Source organism: Sminthopsis crassicaudata, chromosome 6 (genome assembly GCF_048593235.1).
Source record: "Sminthopsis crassicaudata isolate SCR6 chromosome 6, ASM4859323v1, whole genome shotgun sequence".
Classification (NCBI taxonomy): domain Eukaryota; kingdom Metazoa; phylum Chordata; class Mammalia; order Dasyuromorphia; family Dasyuridae; genus Sminthopsis; species Sminthopsis crassicaudata.
The window spans coordinates 78,177,076-78,204,645 of NC_133622.1; the positions used below are offsets into that span (position 1 = coordinate 78,177,076).

The 27,570-nt window shown below is 36.3% G+C and overlaps 1 protein-coding gene across 6 annotated transcripts in view; it reads left to right on the plus strand.

Moving 5' to 3' along the window:
* The first annotated feature begins 13,694 nt into the window (after nt 1–13,694).
* DCLK2 (doublecortin like kinase 2) overlaps nt 13,695–27,570 on the plus strand; it is a 212,045-nt gene continuing 198,169 nt past the window's right edge. For 2 of the 6 annotated variants that reach the window (XM_074272520.1, XM_074272518.1), the window contains exon 1: nt 13,695–15,265. In XM_074272520.1, coding sequence (XP_074128621.1) covers nt 14,845–15,265 — 421 coding nt within the window. In that variant the 5' untranslated portion in view covers nt 13,695–14,844. The remainder of the gene's footprint in view (nt 15,266–27,570) is intronic. The other 4 variants (XR_012483019.1, XM_074272521.1, XM_074272519.1 and 1 more) reach the window with 3 other exon arrangements.

Genomic DNA, 27,570 nt, shown 5'->3' on the forward strand with positions numbered 1-27,570 from the left:
GAGAAGGTCAATGAATTGGGCTTACAACTAAAAATGCTAGAAAAGGAACAAATTAAAAACCCCCAAACACAAAACTTGAAATTCTAAAAATAAAAGGAGAGATTAATAAAATTGAAAGTAAAAAAAAACTACTGAACTAATTAATAAAACTAAGAGTTGGTTCTATGAAAAAACCAACAATATAGACAAACCCTTAGTAAATCTGATTAAAAAAAGGAAAGAGGAAAAGCAAATTGTTAGTCTTAAAAATGAAAAGGGAGAACTCGCCACTAATGAAGAGGAAATTAGAACAATAGTTAGGAGTTACTTTGCCCAACTTTATGCCAATAAATTCGATAACTTAAATGAAATGGAAGAATACCTTCAAAAATATAGCTTGCCCAGATTAACAGAGGAAGAAGTAAATAGTCTAAATAGTTCCATTTCAGAAAAGAGAAATAGAACAAGATATTAACCAACTCCCTAAGAAAAAATCCCCAGGACCAGATGGATTTACATGTAAATTCTACCAGACATTTAAAGAACAATTAACTCCAATGCTATATAAACTATTTGAAAAAATAGGGATTGAAGGAGTCCTACCAAATTCCTTTTATGACACAGACATGGTACTGATACCTAAATCAGGTAGGTTGAAAACAGAGAAAGACAATTATAGACCAATCTCCCTAATGAATATTGATGCTAAAATCTTAAATAAAATATTAGCAAAAAGACTACAGAAAATCATCCCCAACATGACCAACTGGGATTTATACCAGGAATGCAGAGCTGGCTCAATATTAGGAAAACTATTAGCATAATTGACTATATCAATAACCAAATTAACAAAAATCATATGATCATCTCAATAGATGCAGAAAAAGCATTTGATAAAATCCAACATCCATTCCTACTAAAAAAACACTTAAGAGTATAGGAATAAATGGACTATTCTTTAAAATAATCAGGAGTATATATTTAAAACCGTCAGTAAACATCATATGTAATGGCAATAAACTGGAACCTTTCCCAGTAAGATCAGGAGTGAAACAAGGTTGCCCACTATCACCATTACTATTCAATATTGTACCAGAAACACTAGCCTCAGCAATAAGAGCTGAGAAAGAGATTCAAGGAATTAGAGTAAGTAATGAGGAAATCAAACTATCACTTTTTGCAGATGACATGATGGTATACATAGAGAACCCCAAAGACTCTGCAAAAAAGCTATTAGAAATAATTCAGAACTTTAGCAAAGTTGCAGGATACAAAATAAGTCCAATAAATCCTCAGCATTTTTATATATTACCAACACAATCCAACAGCAAGAGATACAAAGAGAAATTCCATTCAAAATAACTCAATAGTATAAAATATTTGGGAATATATCTACCAAAGGAAAGTCAGGAATTATAAGAGCAAAATTACAAAACACGACACAAAAATAAAGTCAGAATTAGATAATTGGAAAAACATTAATTGCTCTTGGATAGGCAGAGTGAGTATAATCAAGATTACCAAAAAAAAAAAAAAATTGAATCAGGTCCTCCTGACTCCAGAGTCACTGTCCCACCTACCTGCCCCCTCTGCTAGTATTTGTAAAGAATTCTATTTTCAACAATGATAGTATGTAAACACTACATCTTTATTCTACCATATCAATATCAATATCAATAATGTAACATATTAAGGAGTAACAGTGATGTTGAAGAAGACATGATTGGGCAAGATAATTGGTCCTGTTCAACAGCAGAAATATGCTTTGAGAATGACACAATTTTAAAAATATTCATGGTGATCAATTTTTAAATTTTTTTCTAAGATGTAGAGATTCCAAAAGAATTAAAAATATCACAAATGACTTTTTTTCCATCCCCAACCCCTAAAAAAGGATGGAAAAGACATCAATAGGTATAGTTCTATTCTTATGAGAGTGATCCATATACTTATTAAACTATATTTGTTGAAAATAAAAGACAAAACATTAATAACCAGAGAAATGCAAATTAAGACAACTCTGAGGTACCACTACACACCTGTCAGATTGGCTAGAATGACAGGGAAAGATAATGCGGAATGCTGGAGGGAATGTGGGAAAACTGGGATACATTGTTGGTGGAATTGTGAAAGAATCCAGCCATTCTGGAGAGCAATTTAGAATTATGCTCAAAAAGTTATCAAACTGTGCATACCCTTTGGTCTAGCAGTGTTACTACTGCTAGAGATTTTAAAGAAGGGAAAGGGACCTGTATGTGAAAGAATGTTTGTGGCCACCCTCTTTGTAATGGCCAGAAACTGGAAACTGAGTGAATGCCCATCAATTGGAGAATGGCTGAATAAGTTGTGGTATATGAATATTATAGAATATTATTGTTCTGTAAGAAATGACCAACAGGATGATTTCAGAAAGGCCTGCAGAGACTTACATGAACTGATGCTGAGTGAAATGAACAGGACCAGGAGATCATTATATACTTCAACAACAATACTATATGATGATCAATTCTGATGGACGAGGTCCTCTTCAACAATGAGATGAACCAAATCAATTCCAAAAGAGCAGTAATGAACTGAACCAGCTACACCCAGTGAAAGAACTCTGGGAGATGACTATGAACCACTACGTAGAATTCCCAATACCCCGATTTTTGTCCTCCTGCATTTTTTATTTCCTTCACAGGCTAATTGTACACTATTTCAAAGTCCGATTCTTTTTGTACAGCAAAATAACTGTATGGACATGTATACATATATTGTATTTAACTTATATTTTAACATATTTAACATGTATTGGTCAACCTGCCATCTAGGGGAGGTGGAGGAGGGGAAAAATTAGAACAAAAGGTTTTGCAATTGTCAATGCTGAAAAATTACCCATGCATATATCTTGTAAATAAAAAAGCTATAATAATAATAAAAAAATTTTAAAAGACAAAAATAGGCAGATTTTTAAAGGCATCTTATCTGTCATGTAACTGACAATCCTTTTAAATGTAAATCCATTGATTCTAAAATGCATTGATTTTGTTAAGAATGCTTTTGGGTGGTTGAACAAAATGCAATTTTACAGATTCTACTCAGACACAATAAAATTACAAAAGATTATGATACATATGAAGTACAGGGGTTATGATATCAAAATATGATTTCAATTGGATCTGTCATTTTCCACATGGAACAAAACTCCTCCATTTTATGCATTTAAGGAGTCCATGAGTTACACCAGATTCCAGCAGGAGTCTATGACCTCCCCCAAAAAAGGCTGGACCCCTGCTGTTCAACCCATGTCTGAATATCGTCAAATCTCTAAGAAGGGCTCATTTAGAGTGCCTGAAGACTTAAAATCCCATGTTTAAAAGGAGCCTCCTCCACCTGAGACAATCTGTTACACATCTGGGTTGCTCTAATGATCAAATTTTTCCTTATATGAAGCCCAAATTTACCTTTTTGCATCTTCCAACCATGCTCCTAATTCTTTCCTCTGGAACTAAGCAGAATCAATTATTTAAAATCATTTACTTTTAAAAATTATACTTCCTAAATATTCTCAATTTTTGCTTGAGATGAATGGCTTTTGAAATCTTGAAATTGGTGCTTTTGAGAATTGGCAATTTGAGTCAATTCCCAGCTCTGTCACTTTTCTCCCCATTCCTACAATATCTATTTAACTGGGTCATATGTACATATTCATTATTAAAAAAGCATTTTATGATCTTTTGAGGATAAATGAGCATCATTATTTGAATCCTTAAATTTAAAAAATGACATTAATATATTCTGTCAGAATAGAATAGAGTTTTTTGTTCAAAAAATATTTTGCTAGTTAGAAGAAGCAACCTATAGAAAAATTATCATTTTTAAAGAAAGTATTCCCTTTTGGGGCAGGTAGGTGGCAAGTGAATAGAGCACCAGCCCTGAAGTCAGGAGGACCTGAGTTCAAATGTGACCTCAGACACTTAATGCTTCCTAGCTGGGCAAATCACTTAACCCCAATTGCCTCAGCAAAAAAAGAAAAAAGAAAATATTCCCTTTCATGTTCTTAAATGAAACAAAATGCCTTAGCTCAAAATAACAGGACTATGGAGCCACAAAATGTTGGAAAGAGCCTTTTGCTCTATCTAGTCCAAGTCTTCAGTTTTTTCAAGTGAGAAAATTGAAGTCCAAAGAAATGAAGTGATTTGTCTAAGATCACCTAAGGAGAAAATTCATGTTCATATGGGAAAGGGGCATTAAGCAGAAAGAAGAACAAAATTTTAAAAAAAAATTAGAAGTATTCATGCAATGCCTTTCGTTTTTTTCTTTTACAATGAATATGGGAAGAGAGCAAGGCATCTGAGTAAGGAAGACTTGGATTTGTATTCCAACTCTGACACCTACTGTGACCTTAGATAAGCCATTTAACCTCTCAGCACTCTTAAGCAACTTTCTAATACTGTATATTTATAGAAGAGAAACCACTAATCTTCATTAGTAGAGAGAGTTTGATCTCTTCACCATACTGAAATCACTAGTGGGTTCACAAACAAACTCTTTATATAAGTTACTTAAATGTATCTAGTTTCCTCAGGGGAAAATTGATGGCACTGTTACCTCCCATCACCTCATTCCCAGGGATATTATTGAGAGGAGAAATTCAAGTTTCATAGAGGGAAAAAAAAAGTATTCCTTGGAAGTGACATTTAGTATTGCTCTGGATAGGGGCTTAAAAATAAAGTATAGATTAAAGACTTTGTTACAAGAAAAATCAATGGATTGAGTCTATTTTCATATGAATTATTTAAGTTCCTTTTTTGTTGTTGTTGTTTTCCAAAAAACAGATGAGGTACAGAATCAAACAGATTTGTGATTTTATCGTCATGGAGAACTTTCTCCTCTAACAAGGATCACAGCTGTGTTTGGTTTTTTATTGTTGAGTCATTTTTTCAGTTGTATCCAATTCATCATGACCCCCTTTGAGGTTTTCTTGGCAAAGATACTGAAGTGGTTTCCTCATTCCTTCTCCAGGTCTTTTTTACAGATGAAGAAACTAAGGCAAACAGGGCCAAGTGACTTGTCCAGGTTTATATAGTTAATAAATGTCTGAGGCCAGACTTGAACTCAGGAAGATGAATCCTCTTTATCCACTATACCCTCTAGCTGCCCATGTCTGATTTAGAGGGAGTAACTTCAGGCAGGGAAAAGAGCAGATCAGATTTGAATTTATCTAGCTGAAGAAAATTGGTTTTACAAAATTGTACCAAATTCTAGATATTCTAAAGCCTCAGACATAGACTTTGTTTTTTGAAAGATATCCTATGCATATATTGGAGTCATTATTTCTTTGCCTTACTCATAAAAATATTCCCAATATGATTCACTTTTAGGGACTACTGTAATAATAGATCTGCTGTTCTCCTCACTAGACCTGAATCAGCTAAATGAGCCTGTACTCATACTTCTTCATGACTCTTAAATATTCAACAGAAAGCTTTTCTCATCTGGAGGGACACTAGGACTCTTAAAGTTTTCTCTTTTACTTCATCTCAATTTAGAAACTAAACAAATGGAACCCACGTGTACCCAGATTATCCTGCCTGAAGCCCAGCAATTTATTCATGGTGTAGCATAGGGGAAACTAGGCAGCACATTAAAGAGAGTGCCTGACCTGTAGTTAGGAAGACTCATCTTTATGAGTTCAAATCCAATTACTAGCAGTGTGTCTCCGGACCAATCGCTTAATTCTGTTTATTTCAGTTTTTTCATCTATGAATTGGAGAAAACCACTTCAATATCTTAGCCAAGAAAACCCCAAATGGGGAAACAAAGATTGTATTATGAACAAGAAGAAGAAGCTGTATCTAGAGTACTAGAAGCTGAAAAATGACTACCCAAGAGGAAGCACAATAGCCCTTTCCTTCCAGCCATGTAGATATCCTTGGGCAAAGGTGCACTTAGTCTATATTAGCTGTGGTGCTGCTAGTCATGTAATCTTTGGCAGTTTGCTAGCCATCATTGGATTCTATCTATAAAATGAGAGGGTTAAACTAAAGTAGGGGACTTTTAAAAAAAAATTCTTATTTTCATCTTGGCTTTTTTTTCTCATATCACCATAATTTTCCCCAAGTATTTCTTCTTCCTCTCACAGAACTATCCCGTATAATCAATATATATATATATGTGTGTGTGTGTGTGTGTGTGTGTGTGTCTGTGAGTGTGTGTGTGTGTATGTATACATATTTGCTGAGGCAATTGAGGTTAAGTAATTTAAAAATATTATTGATTTTTAAAGACAAAAAGGGGAGAAATGAGCATAATTCATCTATATAGTGAAAAAGTCTTAAAATACACGCAATTTTATAAATAAATAAATTATAAAATAAATATTCATGGGTGTCTTATCTCAAATCATGTTCTTTAAGATTTTGCAAAATTCATTTTGTGGGATATGTGATGGTTCTATTTACATCATTGTAATTACTTATTGATTTTTTGGCTCTTGCTTACTTCACTGCATCCATTCAAAGAACTTTCCATACTTCTCTAAATTCATCACATTTATTAACAGCAGAATAATATTCTATTATATTCATGTAACACAATCTATTTAACTATTCCTCAATAAATAAGCATCTACTTTGTTTCCTTTTTTTTTTTTTTTACTATTACAAAAAAGTGCTGCTATAAGTATTTTGGTGTACATTGTGACTTGCTTTCCTCCACCTAATAAAGGAATTTCTGGGTCAAAAGTTATAAGAATTTTTAATCTGGGGTCCAGAAAGCTGTTTTTAAATTTTTAATAACTATATTTCAATATAATTTCTTTTTAATTCTGTATATTTTATTTTATGCATTCAAAATTTTCTGAGAAAGGATCCGTGTTTCACTAAACTACAAAAAGGGTCCGTGAAAGAAAAAAAAATTAGTTAGAAGCTCTAAACTAGATGATCTATCACTTCTAGCCCTAATACTTTATGATCACAAAATAGTTATACTTTGCATTAAAGATGTATAGTAAGAATTCATTTGTGTGTGAGGTGCATGTGTGTTGGGAGGGGGAGGTATTCAGATAAATGCTTTGAGAAACATAGAGGATAAAAGAGAGCAATTTAAATTTTTTTAAAGAAAGAAAAGTAGTCTCTTGATTTAAGTCCTATTTCTGTGTTTAAAGAGATGCATATATGGTATGAGTTCTCATCAGCCTCTTATCTCTCTGCTTTTTATTCCCTTCTTTCAAGGCTAGTTTGATAAAGATGGGATTTGTCATTAGGAAAGATAATGATATGAGTGATTACTAGTTTGTTTTAGCATTTAAGCCTCTACATTGTCACCAATTCACTCTCCCTTCAGACTGAAGAGAGCTGACTCATTACTTCTATCTCTCAGGGAAGAATTTGGCAGAGGGTGAACAATGACCTGAAGCATGAAATAGCAAAAAAAAGACTTCAGCATTTTGCAGCTTGGAAAGGAAAGCAGAAAACCTTTACATATTATATAATGGAACCATTGGAAAACTGCCTCTAAAATCAAAGGTTTATTGTTCCAAAAAGAGTGTTTATTTCTTAAAAAAAAAAAAAAAAAAAAAAAAAAAAAAAAAAAAAAGGACCATATATTCCAAGTTCACACTTTCTTACATAGATTAAAAAGACAGGGATGCCATCTTATCTACATTTTGTTTTTTTCCCCAGAATGAGTAAGGTGCTCTGCCATATAGTAAATATTCAAAAAATTTTGATTTTTTTTTTCAAGGTACTATAAAGTGTTGGTTTCTAATCCGCAAACTAAAAAAGCTAACCTGAAACTGGACTGTGCAATTGATTTCAGCAGAATCATGGTAGCTCGGAACATATGCACAGCACAGGCTCAGACCAGACTTTGCCCTGGTAAGTGGTATGAAGTGGGTCTTCAATTGGAGGGTATGGAATTCTGAAATGTAGGCAGAGAAAACAAAACATCAGTATGAGACCACAATGGGGAATGATGTTTAGGGAATGAGGATGGGACAGGGTAGAGTTCATCCCAGCTCAGTGATCTGCCAGCATTCTATTCATTAGCCAAATACCCACCCAGGTGACTTCCCAATGACTAATGATTTGAAATTTCTGTCAGACCCCTCTAAATTATGTGTCCTGGGGCAAAACCCTAGTCACCCCATTTATGGTTCTAGATTTTAATAGATAAAATAAAGCAATGTCAGGTTTTGTTTTTTAAAATGGTGCAAAATTCTTTCCTCAAATGTGTACTACAAAACTCACAAGCAAAGGAAAGGTAATCCTGAAGGAGAATTTTCCACCTCATGACAAAGCCTAGGAAAACCACAGCAGCTGCAAGCTACTCTTAAGGAGGCTTCTGTTTAAGCCAAGAAACAATCCAGGTGGCAGAACCTGCATTGTCTCAAAACAGTCAGGTATCACCCCAACCTGGGAGGAAGAGATGAATCTCAGGTCAAACAGTGCTTCTCAAGTGGCAAAGAGTGTCAGTTATATCAAGAAAATGTTGGTGCTTAAGGCTAGTTTAGGAATCTTTAGTAACTTGGGTCTTAGCTAGGATTTATCTTGACTGCTAAAAATTTAGATTGTGAAGTCAGCACAGTAGTACTAAGAATTTCCTATAATTTTTAATTCAGCAATATACAAAAGATATATAGAGTCAAAGACAAAGATAAAGACAAAATCAATCCCTATTCTCAAGAATTAGGCAAAATTTTTAGCAGATAAAGAAATGTATTATAATTTTACAGCATTCCTTCTTTCATGTAAAAAAAAAACTTTTTTTATTTAGCAATTGTGTATGTCAGTCATTTTGCTAGGTACTGAGAAGTTACAAAGAACAATTCATATGGATTATGAATTTCAATTCCTGTTACATGTATAAGTAATAATAATATATATAATAAAAGTAATAATAATAAGTAATACATTACAGACAATATTCTACAGGTAAATCATTTAACTTCCCTAGGCTTCAGTTCTTTATCTGTAAAAAGAGAGGATTGGCCAGTGTGGTCCTAGGAGATTCTTCCAGTGAAAAATCTAAGATCCTAGTCCAACATTTAATGCTATAGATCCAGAGCTGAAAAAGAAGCTTTGGTGTCATCTAGTTTAACACTCTCTAGAAGAGTGGGGAGGCTAAGACCCAGAGAAAATGTGCCCAAGATTATTTAGGCAGCAAATGAATTCAAACATGGGATCTTCTGACTCAGAAATCCAACATCCTTTCTACTTTATTGTACTACCTCTGAAGTGTTGAATTGCTTCAAATCCCCAAAGGGCAAAAAATAGATACTAAATGCAAATAGGAATTTTATCAGATTTACTGATGACTAGTGGGTTCCAAGCCTCTTAGACAATTTTCTTCAATGTTTCAAGGGTCTATCATTTATTCAGAATGGATAGTGCCTCAATATATGAATAGGACAATCCCATTATAACTTTGTAAATAACTTAGGTCTTCTGAGTTTTGCTATAGCTAAAAAAAAAATCACTTTGAAATCAATTTGGTAATAAATGCCATTAAATTTAGCTAATCAGGTCTTTGAACAACAGAGTTATACATATCCAGCTTCACTTCCCTAGCCCTAAGTTTTCTCATCTATAAAATGAAGAGTTTCAAAGGAATCAAAGAAAGAAAGAAAAAAACATATATACAAAAAATGTTATAGTGATTCTTTTTGTGGTGGTGTTATTGTTCAGCTATGTCTGACTCGTTGTAATCCCATTTGGGGTTTTCTTAGCAAAGATACTACATTGGTTTGACATTTTCTTCTCCAGCTCATTTTACCAATGAGGAAACTGAGGCAAACAAAGTTAAGTGACTTGCCCAGGGTCACATATTTAGTAAGTATCTGAGGCCAGAATTAACTCAGGAAGATTAGGGGTTTTTTTTGTTTTGTTTTGTTTTTTGACTCTAGGCTTGGTGCTCTATCCACTATGGTGCCACCTACCTGTCCTTCTGGCTTGATAAAGACCTAGAAATTAAAGGGGTTCCCATCAATTGGAAAGTGACTAAATGAATTATAGTATATGAATTGTGATATAATTCTATTGGGCCACAAGAAATTACAAAAGGGATGGCTCTTCTCCCATTGACTCCTTTATTCTTTTACTTCTCAATCCAATTCAATCCCCCAATGTCCCACTATATAGTTATGTAACCCAAATACTATGCTCTTTTGAATGCATGCTCCATAGGTAACAAGTTAGATTTCATCTTAAAATTTTTCCTTTCTTCCTCATTCCACAGCTCTGCACTTACTGAGACCTATTTACTCCTGATGACACAGCTTTATTCTTTCCAGAACTGTTGGCATTTTGACTCATAACCCACAACTAACTGGTCGTGGTGGGGAAACTGGACAGCTCCTTGCTCCCCACGGCTACCTCCAGGCTTTCTCTCTAACTCAGTAGCAACCAATCTTTCTTTGAGGTGTATTCAATCCAAATTTATCACCTCATCAAGACTCTGATAGCTATTGTCTATAGATCTCCAGAACACTTTCCCTCTTCAATAAGTTCATTGCCTAGGTCACAGTCTTTTCTCCCTAACTCTTGCCTTGATACTAGTTGACTTCAAACTATATACTTTTCAAATATGCTAACCTTCCAGTTCTTCAACTTACACATTTCCCACAATATACTCCTCCATCCCACCTCCCTTAAAAAAGATCATAATCCCTTTGATCTAGCCATCACTTACAAGTGTTTTACATATTCATGAACTCTGAAATACCTTTATCTGATTACAATCTGTGATCATTCCACTTCTCTTTCTCTTTCACAGTTCCAAAACCTGTTCTTTGTCATCCCTACTACCTCTAATTCTCTACCCCCTTTTCAATTGATCACTCTTGCATTGCTTCCCCATATTTACCCTTTGATAAGCCATTTAGACTCTACACTGATCTCTTCTCTAGATGTCCTTGTCCTTTTATCCTATTGCAAATCTTAACTTTCTAGACCTTGAGCTAAACAGCAGTTTCATGATTTTTTCTAGCTTCATTCAGCGGCAGGTGAATAAGATTTGATAGCTATTGTCTATAGATCTCCAGAACACTTTCCCTCTTCAATAAATCCAGTGCCTGGATCACACTCTTTTGTCCCTAACTTGTCCTCATACTAGTTGACTTCAAACTACATATTGATACTCCTTCAAACATGCTAACCTTCTAATTCCTCAATTTGCTTTCTATAATCTACTCTTCCATACTACCCAGCTACTCTTCTTATTCATGTTGCTGAATGAAGCTGGAGAAAATCATGAAACTGCTGATTAGAACTACTACAAATTTATTTTATATGATCTTAACTGGCTCCTCACTTTTATACCTTCTCAATCTATTCACTGTTCCACTCACTAGAGCAGTTTTTTTCAGATTTTTCATCCCTTCTCTAACATTGCACAGCCTCTCTTCTCTCCTCTTCTCTCAGTTGAGAATCTTGCTTCATACTTGATTGAAAAGAATTGAGACTATTTAATGAGGATTCCCTCTTTTCCCCTCTCCATCTGATCACTCAGATGCCTTTTGAAATTTTCTTCTCCTTTATCCCTGTTTCACAAGAAAAGGTGGCCCTTCTTGCTAAGACAAATCCCTTTGCATGCACAAGTGATACCATTCCATCCTATCTTCTTCGGTATATTGCCCTTTCTATCATTCCTATTCTCTCACTACTCTTCAATATATTCCTGTCTATTAACTGCTTGACCTCCTTCCTACAAACACACTTGTCTCTCCCATTCTCAAAAAAAAAAAAAAATCAGTTTATCCCTATTAGTTATCTCTGTTTCCTTTTGTGGTTACACTTTTTAAGATCTCTATAAGGGGTAGCGTCTGCTTCCTTTCCTCTTACTTTTCTTAACTCACATATATTTCTCTACACACTTTCTCTTTTCCTAACTTCCCTTTCACACTTGAGGAAACCACTATCCTCAGTCCCCTGGGCTTGAAACCTATGTTATCCTTGACTCTTCACTTTCCTTCACCCTCCATATACGAGATGTCAATTTTATCCTTTCTACTTTCACAACATCTTTCCTAATGTTCTTCTTCCCTTTTCTAAAACTGCCTTTATTTTGGTGTAGGTCCTCATCATTTCACATCTGGCCTATTATAAATAATCTTGTAGTTGATCTCCCTTCTTTACTTCTCTCACCATTCCTATATATCCATTGTTTTTCCTAAAACATAAATCTTGCTATATCACCCCCTCTCCTTCAAAAAACAAAAACAAAAACAAACAAAACAAAACAAAACTGTAGTGGCTGTCTTTTACATCCAAGATTGAATATACAATCCTATGTTTTGGCTTTTAAAGTCCTTCATGATCTCTTCCCACCATGTTTTCAGTTGGCTTCCTGAAGAAAGCACTCCATCTTCCTATTTTGAGCATTTTCACACTTGTTCCCCCACCTGGCATAGTTTTCTTTTTCATCAATACTTCCAGGCTTCCCCTGCTTCCTACAAATCACATATAAAGTACCATTTTCTGCAAGAAGCTTTTTCCTGTTCTTAATCTTTTAGTGCCTTTCTTAATGAGACAACTCTCAGTTTACGTGTGTATGTATCTTGGTTGTACATAATTGTTTGCATGTCATTTCTCCTATTAGAATGAACTTCTTGAAAGCTGTTTGTTGTTTTTGCTTTTCTCCAGCACTTCTAGCCAGCACATAAAAATACTAGTGAACTGAGGGAAACATGAAGATTTGTATGAACTGATGCAGAGGGAAATGAGCAAGATCAGGAGAACAGTCTATATAACAGCAACATTGTAAAGACAAACAACTTTGAAATCCTAAGAACTAAGAATTAATGCAATTAGCAACCACCATTTCGGAGGACCAAAGACGAAGCATGTTAACCTATCCTTTGACAAAGAGAGGAAGAACTTGGGGGTGCAAAATGAGAAACATCATTTCTGGTATGGCCAATATGGAAATTAATTTTGCTTTACTATATGTATTTGTTACAAATATGTATTTTTTAATGGGAAAAGACGAAATGGAGATAAGATTTTTGTTAGTTGAAAAAAGTTGTTTTTTGTTGTTTTTTATTTGTTGTTTTTTTTTTTTTTTTAAGAAAGGGGTTGAATGGTAAGGTCAGCTTTAAATCCTATGATTTTTTTAAAATTTTTTTTTTTTACTAATATGTCACTTTGCACTCATTTGCCAAGAGATACCTCTCCAAAATGGGATATCAACATAGGACTATGGTAGAAAATAATTAAATGGATTAATAACTTAGCAGGCTTAATTCTGCAAAATTTAAAAAAAAAAGAGGTACCAGAAAACTGACTTCTTTCTTTAAAATAAATAAATAAATAAACATGATCATCAGAAAAGCTTTTAGGGAAACTGGCAAGGAAATTATACGGTGATACGTATGCATTATACATATAAATGATTCAAATCTTCCTCTGAATCTTTTTCATCCTTTTATTCATAAATGGATTCTGTCCTAATTCAAATGTCATCGTTTCTAGTTGCTGGCCCGCCTTTGAGATCCGTTAGTTCTTCTTCTGGTGCTCAGCCAAGGGATGTGAGCCCTGCCCTTGAGTCTCCTTCCTTTGTAGTTGTGTGTGTATGTGTGTGGGTTGTTTTTTTTTTTTTTTTTTCCTCTCTAATCCGAGCTCTTTTACGTTGATCCGCTGGAGCATGTGCAGCTGCTTCTGCGCTCATTACAATGCTGAGCTAGAGTAGATGTCAGAGTGAGAGGCGTGAGGCTTCCTAGGACCCAGGAGAAGCCCGTTCCTCTGGCTCTGCATTGCCATTAGTGCGGACCGGCGTGCGGCTTCCTCCTCCTAGCGTAGCCTCAGCTCGGGCGGGCAGGCGGGCACCCGGGCTAGAAGCCGCTTCCAGCCTAGACCAAGGGTAGCCGTGGGTGGGCACACCGCGAGCCCGAGTGGGTAGGCAGGAGGGAGGGGAGGGGGCGCGTTTGGTTGCGGGCCGTGCCCTTTGCACTGATGCTCGGCCGGAAATCAGCGGGACTTGAATTTCATTATTCCCTCTCTTAGCGGGCTCCGTAAATTTATTTGTTTATTTGAAGGGGTGGCGAGGTCGTGCGGGCATTGCCAGGGCGGCAGGTCCCTAGGCTTGCACGAGCGGTTGCCCCGCCCCCGCCGCCCCACGGCTCACGAGCCCCCCGGGAGGGGCTGGGAGTGAAGGTTGGGTGGGTCAGGCCGCGGCCCGCAGGCATCCGGGGGTGGTCTGAGGCCGCGGGGCGCTTGCCACGCCGGGTAGCCGCAAGCCACAGGGCACGGGGATTGGGAGGCAGAGCGGGCGTCCCCGGGCCGCGGTGGGGTGGGCGGGGGTGCGTGACGCGCTCGCGCGCGGACACATTGGCTGCGTCTCTCCCAGGACTCCCTCCCCTCCAAAGAGTGGCGAATAAGGAAAGCGGGGTGATTAGCCAGCAGCTGTAGCTTGCAACACCCCGTGGGGCATTGTGTGTGTTTGTGTGCCTGAGGGGGCAGGGGGCGGAAAGGGCAGTGTGCCGGGGGCCAGCCTCGGAAGTTTGTAGCCTTGCTGGAGCTGCGTCGCCCCTCCGGAGGCTGTTACAAGCGGCTCCCGGGGCAGCGGGAGTTAGAAGGCTTGGGGAAGCGTCAGGGAGACCGGGATGGAGGCGACAATGGGCACCACCAGGCACAGCTGGCACTTGTAGAGCAGGGCCGCATCCCGGAGCCGGGCGGGCTCGCTCATCGGGCTGCAGCACCGTGTACACCCCCTCAAAGCCATCACCCAGGAGAGAGGCGTAGGTAGGATGCTGGACCTAGGTGCCCCAGAGCCTTAAGGTGCATTCAGAAAGGGCTGAATCCCATTTCTTTTGTGACTTAGTAGCTGAGGAGATTTGGGTGGCAGATTTTTGGTGAGAGGCTTAGGGGCTTTCCTACCATTTCCATGGCCAACACTCGGAGTATTGAGCTGGAACATTTTGAGGAGAGGGACAAAAGGCAGCGGCCAGGCTCCAGGAGAGGGGGGCCCAGTTCCTCAGGGGGCAGCAGCAGCTCAGGCCCCAAGGGGAATGGGCTCATCCCTAGCCCCGCACACAGTGCCCACTGCAGTTTCTACCGCACCCGGACCCTGCAGGCCCTCAGCTCCGAAAAGAAAGCCAAGAAGGCCCGCTTCTACCGGAATGGGGACAGGTACTTCAAGGGCTTGGTCTATGCCATCTCCAGTGATCGCTTTAGGTCCTTCGATGCCCTCCTCATGGAGCTCACCCGCTCCCTCTCCGACAACGTGAACCTGCCTCAGGGAGTCCGAACCATTTACACCATTGATGGCAGCCGGAAACTCACCAGCCTGGAGGAGCTGGTTGAAGGTAAGAACTGGCAGGTGGCAGCTCCTTGGGAGCTGTTGTAGAGCAGGTGGAACAGCAGGGGAACTTATATGGGGAATTCTATTCCATTTGCTAACTCTGCATCTTCTTGTGTAGTGGCTCCCAGCTATTGAAGCCTCTGGTGTGTGCTCCTTTGCATACTGTGTATAAAACTTCCATGTGCTCTGTTTGAACTTATAAAAGGTGCTCAGAAACTGGAATCCAATAATATATGCCTTAAAGTGCTTTGTTATGCTTCAAAGATCAGCTGAAAGAAATATCTGAAAGAAATTTCTTGATTCTCCCCCCCATTTAGATCCCACTGTTCCTCCTAAATTACTTAATTTTCTACATGCGCGTTTATACATATACATGTTCTTTCTTCCTCATAGAATGTAAGCTTCTTGAAGGCAAGAACTGCTTAATTTGGGGGTTTCTATCCCAAGTGACTAGCACAATAATACATAGTAAGAAATACAGAATTGATTGAAGTACAAACCATTACAGAGATCTCTGCAGAGATCTGTATATCCCCTATACATTCACTCAGCAAACACTTGAGTGACTACTGTGCTTGGCATTTGGGAGATTAAAAACTTAGGAAAGGTACAGTTCCCAGATTCTCCTGTAATTTATTTATAGGATCAAAGGCTGAGAACTGCAGGAGATCTTAAAGGTTTTCTAAGTGAATCCACTTGTTTGACATTTGAACAGCTGGGATATAGCTAGATACAGTAAGAAGAGCATTGGTGTGCATTCAAATTCCACTTTCCTCAGTCTGTTATCTGTGACCTAGAGCAATCTTTTAAATTCTCCTAATCCTCACTTTTCTCATCAGTAAAATGAAAGGATTAGCTCACCTGTTCAAGAGGTCTTCCAGATCTAAATATGTGATCTTGTGATGACAAAACTGAGGTCTAAAGAGGTTACTTACAGTGAGTTGGGGCACGTGACACACAGATGACTGTAATACACAAACTCAGATGATAAGCATTTTTTGTTGTTTAGCTGTTTCCTCGTGACTGACTTTTCTTGTCAGGACCCCATTTGAGGGTTTTCTTGTCAGAAATAATGAAGTGGTTTGCCTTTTCTTTCTTCAGCTCATTTTACAGATGAAGAAACTAAAACAACTAGGATTACATGACTTGCCCAAGATCACATAGCTAGCAGCTGAGGCTAAATTTGAATTCTGGAAGATGAGTCTTTTTGACTCCAGGTTAGCAGTTTATCCAATGTGTTACCTGCCTGCCCTAAGCATTTTAAAGAAGTATAAAAAAGTGGTATTTAAGTTAGAGGAAAATTCAAGATTTCGTGAGTGAGATGGCATTTAATGAGTTATGCTTTAATGTACTGTACTTGGGACATGCTTCATTTATTTGGAAGCCATCATTGTCCTTAAAACTCTCTGATCATGGAGTATCTTTGAAGTTAGGAAAGTGTGATTTTTGGATGTGATATGGGTTTTTCTGAGTAAAACCATTTTATCTGTGAGTAAGGATAAATGTCTACATAAGTATCTGCAGGGGTAAACTGGTGCAGGATTATATATAAAGATCATTGGAGACAGTGGCTGATGATTGTGAATGAATAACCTCTAAATTTTCAACTTTATTTTACTCAACACAGGGATCCCATGACTACATAAAAAAGATCATTTTATTTTAGTTGAGGAAGTTTGTTCTTTTCAATACTTCAGGAAAAGGGGGATATAGTGAGGAAACAAGTGCTAGCCCTCTAGAATTTTACTATCTAGAAGAGAAAATAAGATAATCTTTAAGCATGTATTAAGTACCTACTGTATTCTTTGGGCTAGTTGAGGAGATAAAAAGACAAGTGAAAATCTGCCTTTGAGGAGCTCTGCTCCCATTTTAATATGGGAGACATCAACAAATTAAAATACATATAAAATTGACACAAAGTAGTGAGAGGGGAACCCTAGGAGTTGGGGAATCAGGAAAAGCTTTCTATAGAAGGTGACGGGCTAAATTTTGAAGGAAAGTCGGAATTCTAAAAGTTAACTCAAAAGTTAAAGGTGAGGAGAGAGTGCATTCTGAATTTGGGGAATAGTCATTATAGAGATGGTGGCAAGAGTGGAATATCATGTGGAGAGATGGCAAGCAGGACAGTATATGTGGATCAATAACAGTTATAGAAATTGAAAATTCATTGGAGAGATCCATATCAGTGCTTTGAAAGATATGACAAGGGAAAGTTTTGGGTTTTTTTTTCCTTTTATTTCTGGGGACTTACTGAAATTCAGGAAAACCTGAATGATCCTTGGAGGTAAAGAAGGATTTCAGTAGGAGGAGATAGGCAAATATTCCAGGCATGGTCTTCTGCATCTAGAAGGGAAAGGATTGGTGGGTAATCCTGTTTACCTGGAACTGTTGTGCATGTAGTAGAGTTATAAAGTTGAAACAGTGATATTGAGGAATGACCATCTGGTTCCAGGTTCATATAGAAAGATGAGCCAGAACTACATTATGTTGATTTTTATTCCAATATGGTAAATGAAAAGAATTTTGAATTTGGAATCAAGTACTTAGGTTCAAATCCTAGCTTCCCTGTTTACTACTTGATGTATATATTGGTCAAATCTTTCATTATCAATTTCTTCATCTGTAAAATAACAGGATCGGAGGATCTCTAAAGCCCCTCTAGTTCCTTAGTTTATAAATGTAAGAACCATGTACTTACGTAATTGTATATGTATCGTTCAGTCATTGTTCAGTTGTTTCCAAAATGCTTTGTTGACTCCTTTTAGGGTTTTCTTGATCCAGATGCTGGAGTGGTTTGTCATTTCCTCTCTGGCTCATTTTATAGATGAGGACACTGAGTCAGGTTAAGTGTTTTGCTTAGGTTCACACAACTGTAATGTGACTGAGACTAGATTTGAACTGAAGATGAGTCTGACTTCAAGCCTGAAACTCTATTCACTTTGCTATAGTCAACTCTTGATTACATATGAGTAAGAAGAGGGCAGGGATATCCATAATTCCAAATGGTAGTGCCCAAAAGTCAATTCCTTTTTACTCATATTTCCAGAGGTCACCTTTGAAAATAGATATACCTTATCTGAGAATTCACAGCATTTCTAATATATTTAATAAAGCAATACTAAAAAGATCTGTTTCAGAAGCCAGTCACTAGGCATTTAATAAGTGCTTACCATGTGTCAAGCTGGAAAATTGTCCAACTTCTCCATTTAATGAACTATTTCACCTTCTTCCTTGAGCACTGTTACTTGATACCAGGAGACTAGCCTAAATTAAATTGCACTTCTGATTTTTTTTTTTTTTGAGCTGGGAGGAATCTTTTTGTTTGATATTTTATGTTTCCCCAATTACATGTTACAATAATTTTCAACATTCATTTAAAAAATTAAGTTCCAAATTCTCTCCCTCCCTCCCCAAACTCTTCATTGAGAAGGCAAGAAATTTGATACAGATTATACATATGTAATCATACAAGACATATTTCTGTATTAGTCATATTCTAAAAGAAAACAAATTAAAATAAAAACCACAGAAAAATAGTTGTTTTTTTTTTAAATAAACTTTGATCTGTTATTAGACTCTATCAGTTCTTTGGGAATGGATAATATTTTTCATGATAGTCCTTCAGAGTTGCCTTGGATCATTGTATTACTGAGAATAACTAAGTCATTCACAGATGATCATCTTACAATATTGATTTTACTGTGTTCAATGTTCTCCTGGTTCTATTCATTTCACTTTACATCAGTTCGTGTAAGTCTCTCCAAGTTTTTCTGACAGTATTTAGCCGATGATTTCTTTTATTGCAATAATATTCCATCACAATTATATGCCAAATATTGTCCAGCCATTCCCCTTTCATTCTCCTGTTCTGTTTGATTCGTCCAGATAATGGGTGTGAGAGAGTATCTCAGTACTGTTTTAATTTGCTTTTCTCTAATCAATAGTGATTTGGAGCATTTTTTTTCACATGGCTATAGATAGCTTTGATTACTTCATTTGAAAACTGACTTCACATTTTGTATTATTTTTCAATTGGGGAATGGCTCTTATTTTTATTAATATAACTCATTTCTCTATATAGTTGAGAGGTGAAGCTTTTATCAGAGAAATTTGCTTTAAAAGTTTTTTCCTAGTTATGTTTGTAACTGTATTTCCATTCTTTTTCCTTACATTCTATTATTTTTCCTTTCACCCTGTCCCTCCTCAAAAATGTATTGCTTCTTACTATCATCTCCTCCAATCTACCTTCCCTTCTCTGAGCACAAGTCCCTCTCTTATCCCTTCCCCCCACTTTCCTATAAGGCAGAGGTATTAAAAATCAACCCAATTGAGTGTGTATATTATTCTCTCTTTGCTCCAATTCCAGTGAAAGTAAGGTTCAAGCATTCCCCACCACCTCTCCCATCTTTCCCTCCATTGGCTTTCTTTCTTCTTTTAGGTGAGATAATTTACTCCATTCTATCTCTCCCTTTCTATTTCTCCCAGTTCATTCTTTTTTCTCACCCCTTAATTTTATTTTTAAAAATGTCATCCTATCATATTCAACTCACAACTATGCCCTCTGCTAAATAGACTCCTTCCAATTTGTCCTAATAATGAAAAAGTTCTTATGAGTTAAAAGTATCATTTTCCCATGTCAGAATGTAAAACAGTTTAATCTTAAATCCCATATGGTTTCCCTTTCCTATTTTACCTTTTTATGTTCTCTTGAGTCTTATATTTGGAAATCAAATTTTCTATTCAGTTCTTTTCACCAAGAATATTTGAAACTCCTCTATTTTATTGAATGTCTATTCCCCCCCCCCAAAAAAGGATTATATTCAGTTTTGCTGGGTATGTGGTTCTTGGTTATAATCCTAGCTCCTTTGCCCTCCAGAATATCATGTATCCAGGCCGTGTGTCTTTTATTTTTAATGTAGAAATTAATAAATCTTGTGTTATCCTGACTGTGGCTCCACAATATTTGAATTGTTTCTTTCTGATTGCTGAGATATTTTCTCTTGATTTTAGGAGCTCTGGGATTTGATTATATTTAATTTTTTTAATTTTGTATATTCTTTCAGGAGGTGATCAGTGGATTCTTTCAATTTCTTTTTTAAGCTTGGTTCTAGAAGATCAGGTCAGTTTTCCTTGGGGGAAAATTTTATTTGGATAATCAAAAATTGGGAAGATATTGTATTATAGTGGAAAGAACACTGGATTAGGAAGCAAAGGAATCTGGATTTGCATCTTCTATTTCTACTAGTGTGAAATTGGACATTCCTTTTCTACACTGCAGTTTGCTATCTGCAAAGCAAAAGAGTTGAATTAGATGACATCCAAGGTTTCTTTCAGTTATAATTAGAAGCTATGATTTTATGATTTGATTATGAATTAGTTTTTGTAGATTAAATAACTTATTTGGTAAGTTTATAAGTCCATATCAGGTTTTTCCTGCCATCTACATTTCCTTCCTATTTGGCTGATTTTATGCATCACTGATTTTGATGATGGAATGCATTTTAATTCTAATATTATTACAAATGCAGCAACACCAGTGTAGTGCAGAGAGCTAGCCTTGAAACCAGAAGACCTGGATCCAAATCTCATCTCTGACAAATATTGCCTGTATTATTCTGGGTCAGTCCCTCTGTCCTCTGATCATTTGAGAGTATATTTTACAAAGAATGTATCTGTCTGCATTGGGAGAGGAAGTTTATACATCTGGGAGTTCCCTAAAGCAATGAACTCCTCAGCCTACTTCTCACCTTCTTTTATCACTAAACATAAATTTGCTGCCTGAGATTTGTATGGTGTAGAAAGACCACTGGACTGAGAGACAAAAAATCCAGATTAGAATTCTGACTAAGCTATTTATAAGCTGTGTGATTTAGAGCTATATCTTTTAATTTTCTTAGCTTCAGTTTTTTTATTCATAAAATTGGGATATTATTACATGCTTTACCAGTCTTACAGGTTGTTGTAGAAAAGTGCCTTCTAAACACTTGCTTAAATGTTCCTGAGGCGTTCCAAAGGTGAATGCAAGTCCATTAATTTTTCATTGGGCAGTCATAATATGCACATTATAAATATAGGCTCACACAAAGGATCTTAATTTCTATGTCCTAGAAAGTCCCCTCCACCAAATTACAACCTTTGTTTTAGAATGATAGTTCTTAGTTAAAAGACTTGCTGAGAGTTGCAGAGCTAGTTAGTTTCAGAAGTAGGATTTGAACTCTCAAGTCTTCCTAAATCCAAGTCCAGTATAGTATATGCAATACCATGATAGCTAACTTTCTTGTCCATATTTAAAGTACTCAACAGCTGCCTAGCTTTCTGATAGAGGCATCAGACAGATTGGTTGTAGAAGAAAGGAGGCCTGGGTTTCATTCTTTGCCACTGTATGGCTTTGGGAAAGTCAAAACTCCCACTCTGGACCTCAGTTTCTTCATCTGTAGAGTGAGACTTCCCAAATAACCAGATATATACATCCATTATGATTTTCATGTTATATATTCTAGACTCTCAGATCAGATAGCAAGTTAAGAGTGTGGCAATGAGAAGAATACTGAATCAAAAAGAACTCTTGGTTCCACTGTGAATTGAAATTTTGAGGAGGAAAAGTTGAGTTAATTCATTTGAAAAGCTGTTGTCTCAAGTAGGCTGATAAAATAGTTTGGCATTTTAGATTAAACTAGACATACTTTAGGAAAGCCAATCCCTAGTTTCTCTCCCTGGAGATTGAATGGATATGTCTCTAAACTGTCAGCATCTTCAGTTTCCATTAAAGCTGTATCATCAAACAGTGGGATGTAGTTAAAAAGAAGTCAACTTGAGAGTCAGAAGACTTGTTGTTGAATCCCAACTCTGCCAATTACTTCCTACCTGGTCCTTGTGAAATAGGGCACTCCTGAGAATAATGTGGGAAAGTATTGTAAATCCTAAAATGAATATGGTATTTTGTTGATTTATTCTTAAGAGTAATGATAGAAATTCATTTATTTGGAGGTGTGTATGTGTGTGTAATTTGTAAGATTTTCAAATTAAACTCCTAATGAGTGTAGTATTGGTAGTTTTAGTAATAACTCTTATTTGTATAGTGTTTAAAGTTTGTAAAATTTTGCATATAACATAATAAAAATAAAAATGTGTATAGTGTTGTAAAGTTTGAAAAAAAAGTTTTGCTTATATCATTTGTGATATATAACAACTCCGTGAGATAGATTGTTGCTGTTGAGTCTTTTCAATCATGTTCAATTCTCCATAACCCCATTTAGGTTTTTCTTGGCAAAGATCCTGGAAGTGTTTAACATTTTCTTCTCCAGCTAGCTTTATAGATGAAGAAACTAAGGCAAATTGAGTTAAGTGATTTGCTCAGGATCATAAAGCCAGTAAGTATCCAAGACTTGAACTCAAGTCCTCCTAATCCTATGGCTAGCTTTATTTGCTGTGCCACCCAATTAGGTAATAGCTTCATTTTACAGATAAGGATACTGAAATATGAAGTAACTTGACTGTGGTCGCATAATCAGTAAATGTCAAAGAAAAAATATGACTTTGTCACATGACTTCAAACTTCAATTGGAGATACACACACACACACACACACACACACACACACACATTCCACATCTTCAGTTGGACTTATATGTGTGTGTACATGTATAACTTAAATTCCATTAGAAGAGAATAGTGTATACATACATACAATAAATTCAGGCACTTCTGGTTTTCATCGATACACAAGCTAGAATCATTCTAGGCAATGCAAAAATTGGGACAATCTATTGGCATTTTTAAAAGCATATTCAGATCATAGGCTTGTGTTACCTAGAGAATATATTGTCGGTAGTGAACTATAGCTTCTTTCTCATAACTCAGAAAGTGTGATAACTGTTAGTGCTTTTGTTTGTTACCAAGATAGTTAAATGGAGTAAAGGAGAGATTATTTACAAAAAATGTTTGTTATAAAAAGCAAACGGTATCAATAAGCTTTAATTTTTAAGTGAAAAGGAAATTCACCAGGTAATCTGTAGGAACCTGTTGAATACATGATTTTTAAAGAAAAAGTGTCCAAGTTTTATCTGAAAATGGAAACTTTTGAAGGAATTAAAGAAAAATATGCCTTTTGAAATTCATAATCAGTTACAGACTTAGCTCTATTCTTCTGCAGTGAAACCCTAGAAAAGCTATTTAGCATCTACAATTTAACCACCTATTTGTGAAGTGTTGAAGTTTGATATAATAACACTAAAAATTATTCTGCAATGTTGCTTAAATGGACACTGTATTTGACCTGATTCAGTTCTGTTTTAAGCAAGAAAGAAGTTTTGTTTATCTCTCTCATTCAGTTTTGATTTGTCCTCTCCTCTATTTCAACTGTCCCAGGAGATTTTCAGTTTGGAGGATATTGTCTTGCTTAGATGTCTGCCTGGATTTCTGTAATGAAATACAAAGTAGCAACTCTGGTGACAGTAGCATGGCCTGGAACACTCAATCACCATTTCCATTGTACTTGAATAACAAAGGCTATGTGTGTGTCCCAGTTTTCTTTTTCTATTTTTTTTTTCCTCTTGACCTCTCAGGTAACTAGAAGAATCTTTTCAGATAACTAGGAGAATCTTAGGAAAATCTTTAGAAATAGAAATCAGATGTCTAGGGTTATTCTGTATTTACACATCATATTGTAAACCATCAGGATTCTTCAATCTCACCATTTATTAGCCTGCATCTGGAAAATGCACCTCTGGAATTGATGGAGGATCATGGGATTGTATCATTAGACATCTAGAATTGGAAGAGACCATAAGACCCCATTCTTTTTATCTTACAAATTTGGAAACTGAGACTTAGAGGAGTTAGTGACTTGGTATATGTGTTGCAGTTAAGCTTGTTCTAGCCACTAAAATTCGATGAAAATCTTTGTGTTGTGGAAACTGTGCCTCACAATGATGGAGAGGGCAAGCCATCACAACATAGGTGACTAACACCAAATTCAGGCTTCTGGGAGTTATGAATCCTATATTGTTTCTTGAAAATGTCATTGGCAAGACAGCTAGGTGGTGCAATGGATAGAGCACCAGCCCTGAAGTCAGGAGGAGCTGAGTTCAAATCTGATCTCAGACACATAATACTTCCTGGCTGTGTGACTCTTGGCAAGTCACTTAACCCCAATTGCCCAGCAAAAACAATAATAATAATAATAAAGAGAAAATGTCGTTGCTTTTGGCTGCTGTAACTGAGGGCCTATAAAGTACTCAGTTACTCTGTAAGTTTCAATTCTTCAGTGCATCTCATCTCATTGATATGAGGACTCTACCTATCCTTGTTGGTCACCACTATCCATGCTTGGTCATCCTGTACGAGTCTTGTCTGTACCAGTCAGTTAAATAGTCTGTGTTGCCTAGTAGACTTGCCACAGGTCAATTACAAAGAGATTACAATAGAATATTTAATAAAAATATAATTCACTTAAATATATTGCTTTAAGGTTTATAGGTTTAGCTTTGCATTAATGAGAGCTTTGGTATTAACTACTATCCAATTCAAAAGCATTGTTTCTGGGGTTATAAAGCCTATGTTCAAATCTTAATTCTGTTGGTACCTACCTGTATGACTTTGAGAAAGTTACTTAATCTCCAATTTAAGGCTCTTCATTTATAAAATAAGCAGATTGGTCCAGGATTCTTTTTAGTTCTGAATCTATGAGCTCTATGTTCTCTGTAAACCCTATTTTCTTAGGTTGAGGTAGACATTCCTAAATTTGAATATCTCTGTCATTTGGTTCTTGTCATTGATCTTCAATATTGTTTTCATTTTGTAAAAGTAGTATTATTCCCTGAGAAAATCAGCCAGCTGCAGAATGGCTTTTGTTTTAGGACTCAAGAAATATGAGGTTTAATGACTAAAATCAATCTGTCCCAGCTAACTATGTGACCTTGGAATAAGGCATTCCTCTTGCCTCCGTCTCCCCATTTGTGAAACAGAAAGGAAGAGAGTTAGATTACATAATTCCTCAAGGTTCCTTTCTTTTGTTACATTATTATTCTATTAATTCTATTAGTGTTGAACTCTTGGGGCATTAATTTTTTTGTTATAGCTTTTTATTTACAAGATATATGCATGGGCAATTTTTCAGCATTGACAATTGCAAAACCTTTTGTTCCAACTTTTCTCCTCCTTCCCCCCATCCCTTCCCCCTGATGGCAGGTTGACCAATACATGTTAAATATGTTAAAGTATAAGTTAAATACAATATATGTATACATGTCCAAGCAATTATTTTGCTGTTCAAAAAGAATCGGACTTTGAAGTAGTGTACAATTAACCTGTGAAGGAAATCCAAAATGCAGGTGGACAAAAATAGAGGGATTGGAAATTCTATGTAGTGGTTCATAGTCATCTCCCAGAGTTCTTTAGCTGGGTGTAGCTGGTTCATTTCATTACTGCTCTATTGGAACTGATTTGGTTCATCTCATTGTTAAAGATGGCCACGTCCATCAGAATTGATCAGCATATGATGATCTGGTTCTGCTCATTTCCCTCAGCATCAGTTCATGTAAGTCTCTCCAGGCCTTTCTGAAATCATCCTGTTGGTCATTTCTTACAGAACAATAATATTCCATAATATTCATATACCACAATTTATTCAGCCATTCTCCAATTGATGGACATCCACTCAGTTTCCAGTTTCTAGCCACTACAAAGAGAGCGGGGCATTAATTTTTTAAGCTGGGTTTGTGGGACAAATCTGTTATCTAAGAGAGCATTACCATATATTCCAGTAATCACAAATTGGAGCTCCTTTCTAATTTAATAGATAAAACTCCTAGAGAGATTCATGGGGTTCAGAGATGTTGCATAGCTTATTGTTATTTTGTAGCTAGTGTCAGAGGGCAGATTGGAAGTCAGAGCCTGCTTCCTATCCATCAGACCAGATTGGACCAATATGGCAGTTTTCTGGGATACCTTATAACTAAATGGCTGCTACATAGTAAGCTTTGGTTAAATACTTGATGGAGTAATTGTGTCAAATCAAGTACTAACCAGATCCTGAATTAAAAAAAAAAAAAAGTCAAACTGTAAATTATTTTCAGGTATGACTAGGTACCTTCATTGTGTTTTCTTTTACTTTGTGTTATTTTTATTGATCTTTTTGTTTTTACATCGCATTCATTTCTGACCCTATCCCTTCTCTTTATACTACTTAATGGCATTTCTTATGATAAACGAAGAACAGCAGGGAGAAGCAGTTTAACCAAACTAACACATTGACTATATGTAATACTATTTGAAGTATTTCACATCTATAGATATTTCACATCTCATCTCTGCAGTGAAGGGAGGAAAGTACATTTCCCAACTTTTCTTCTTTAGTAATTCATCATGTAAAAGTTGAGAAAAGCTGAAGTGCCTTGTTAATTTGTGACGGACTTAATAGCAGAATCAAAATTTGAATTCAGATCTTTTGTCCTAGTCTAGTGTTCTCTCTTGAGAGATTTTATGAATTTTATGAAATGTAAATGCTTGACTATTTTATTTTTAAAAATTTTTATGTGAAACCATGAACTTATAATTTTATGGTTTGTTGTATTTTAAAGAATATATTAAATGTAGCCTGTAAACAGAAGTTTTCTGCTTACTTTTGGCTGCTTCTGAATTTCCTTCTTCCTTCTTCATTTTTAAATGTGCTTTAAAAACTTTATTTTCTTTTATTTATTTACATCATTATTGCTATCCATCAACTTCCTCATCTGTGTGCCCTTCTATCCCATATGAGATCTTTTCCTTGTAACAAATATGTAGATACAAGCAAAACATATGCACACCATTGATGGTGCCTGAAAATGTATGTTTTATTATTCTAAGTCTTCTCTTATATCACCTCTCTGACAACAGCTTTGTGACCAGTTGTCACAAATTGTGATTGGTCACTGCTATAATCAGAATTCTCAAGTCTTTCTAAGTTGTTTTCCTTTCCATTATTGTAAATTATTGCACACCTTGTTGTCCTCATTCTGTATATTTCATTTTACTTCAGTTTCATCCAACTCTTGCCAGTTCTTTCTGAATATGAATGTTTATTAGTTCTTGTGCCTGATTATCTCCTAAATGCTTAAATACTTCAGGAAGTAATAATTTCCTGGTGAGCATATTCCACTAGTGAAACAAATCATAACCCCTCTCTTTTGGGTACTATGGTCAAAACCTCCTCATTCCATGGCTAGTTCTGGTAGATGAGCCATTCTGAACTACTTCTCAGTTCAGTTCAACAAATGTTTTAAAAATACCTTATATGTGTTGAGGCACTGTACTACATACAGAGAATAC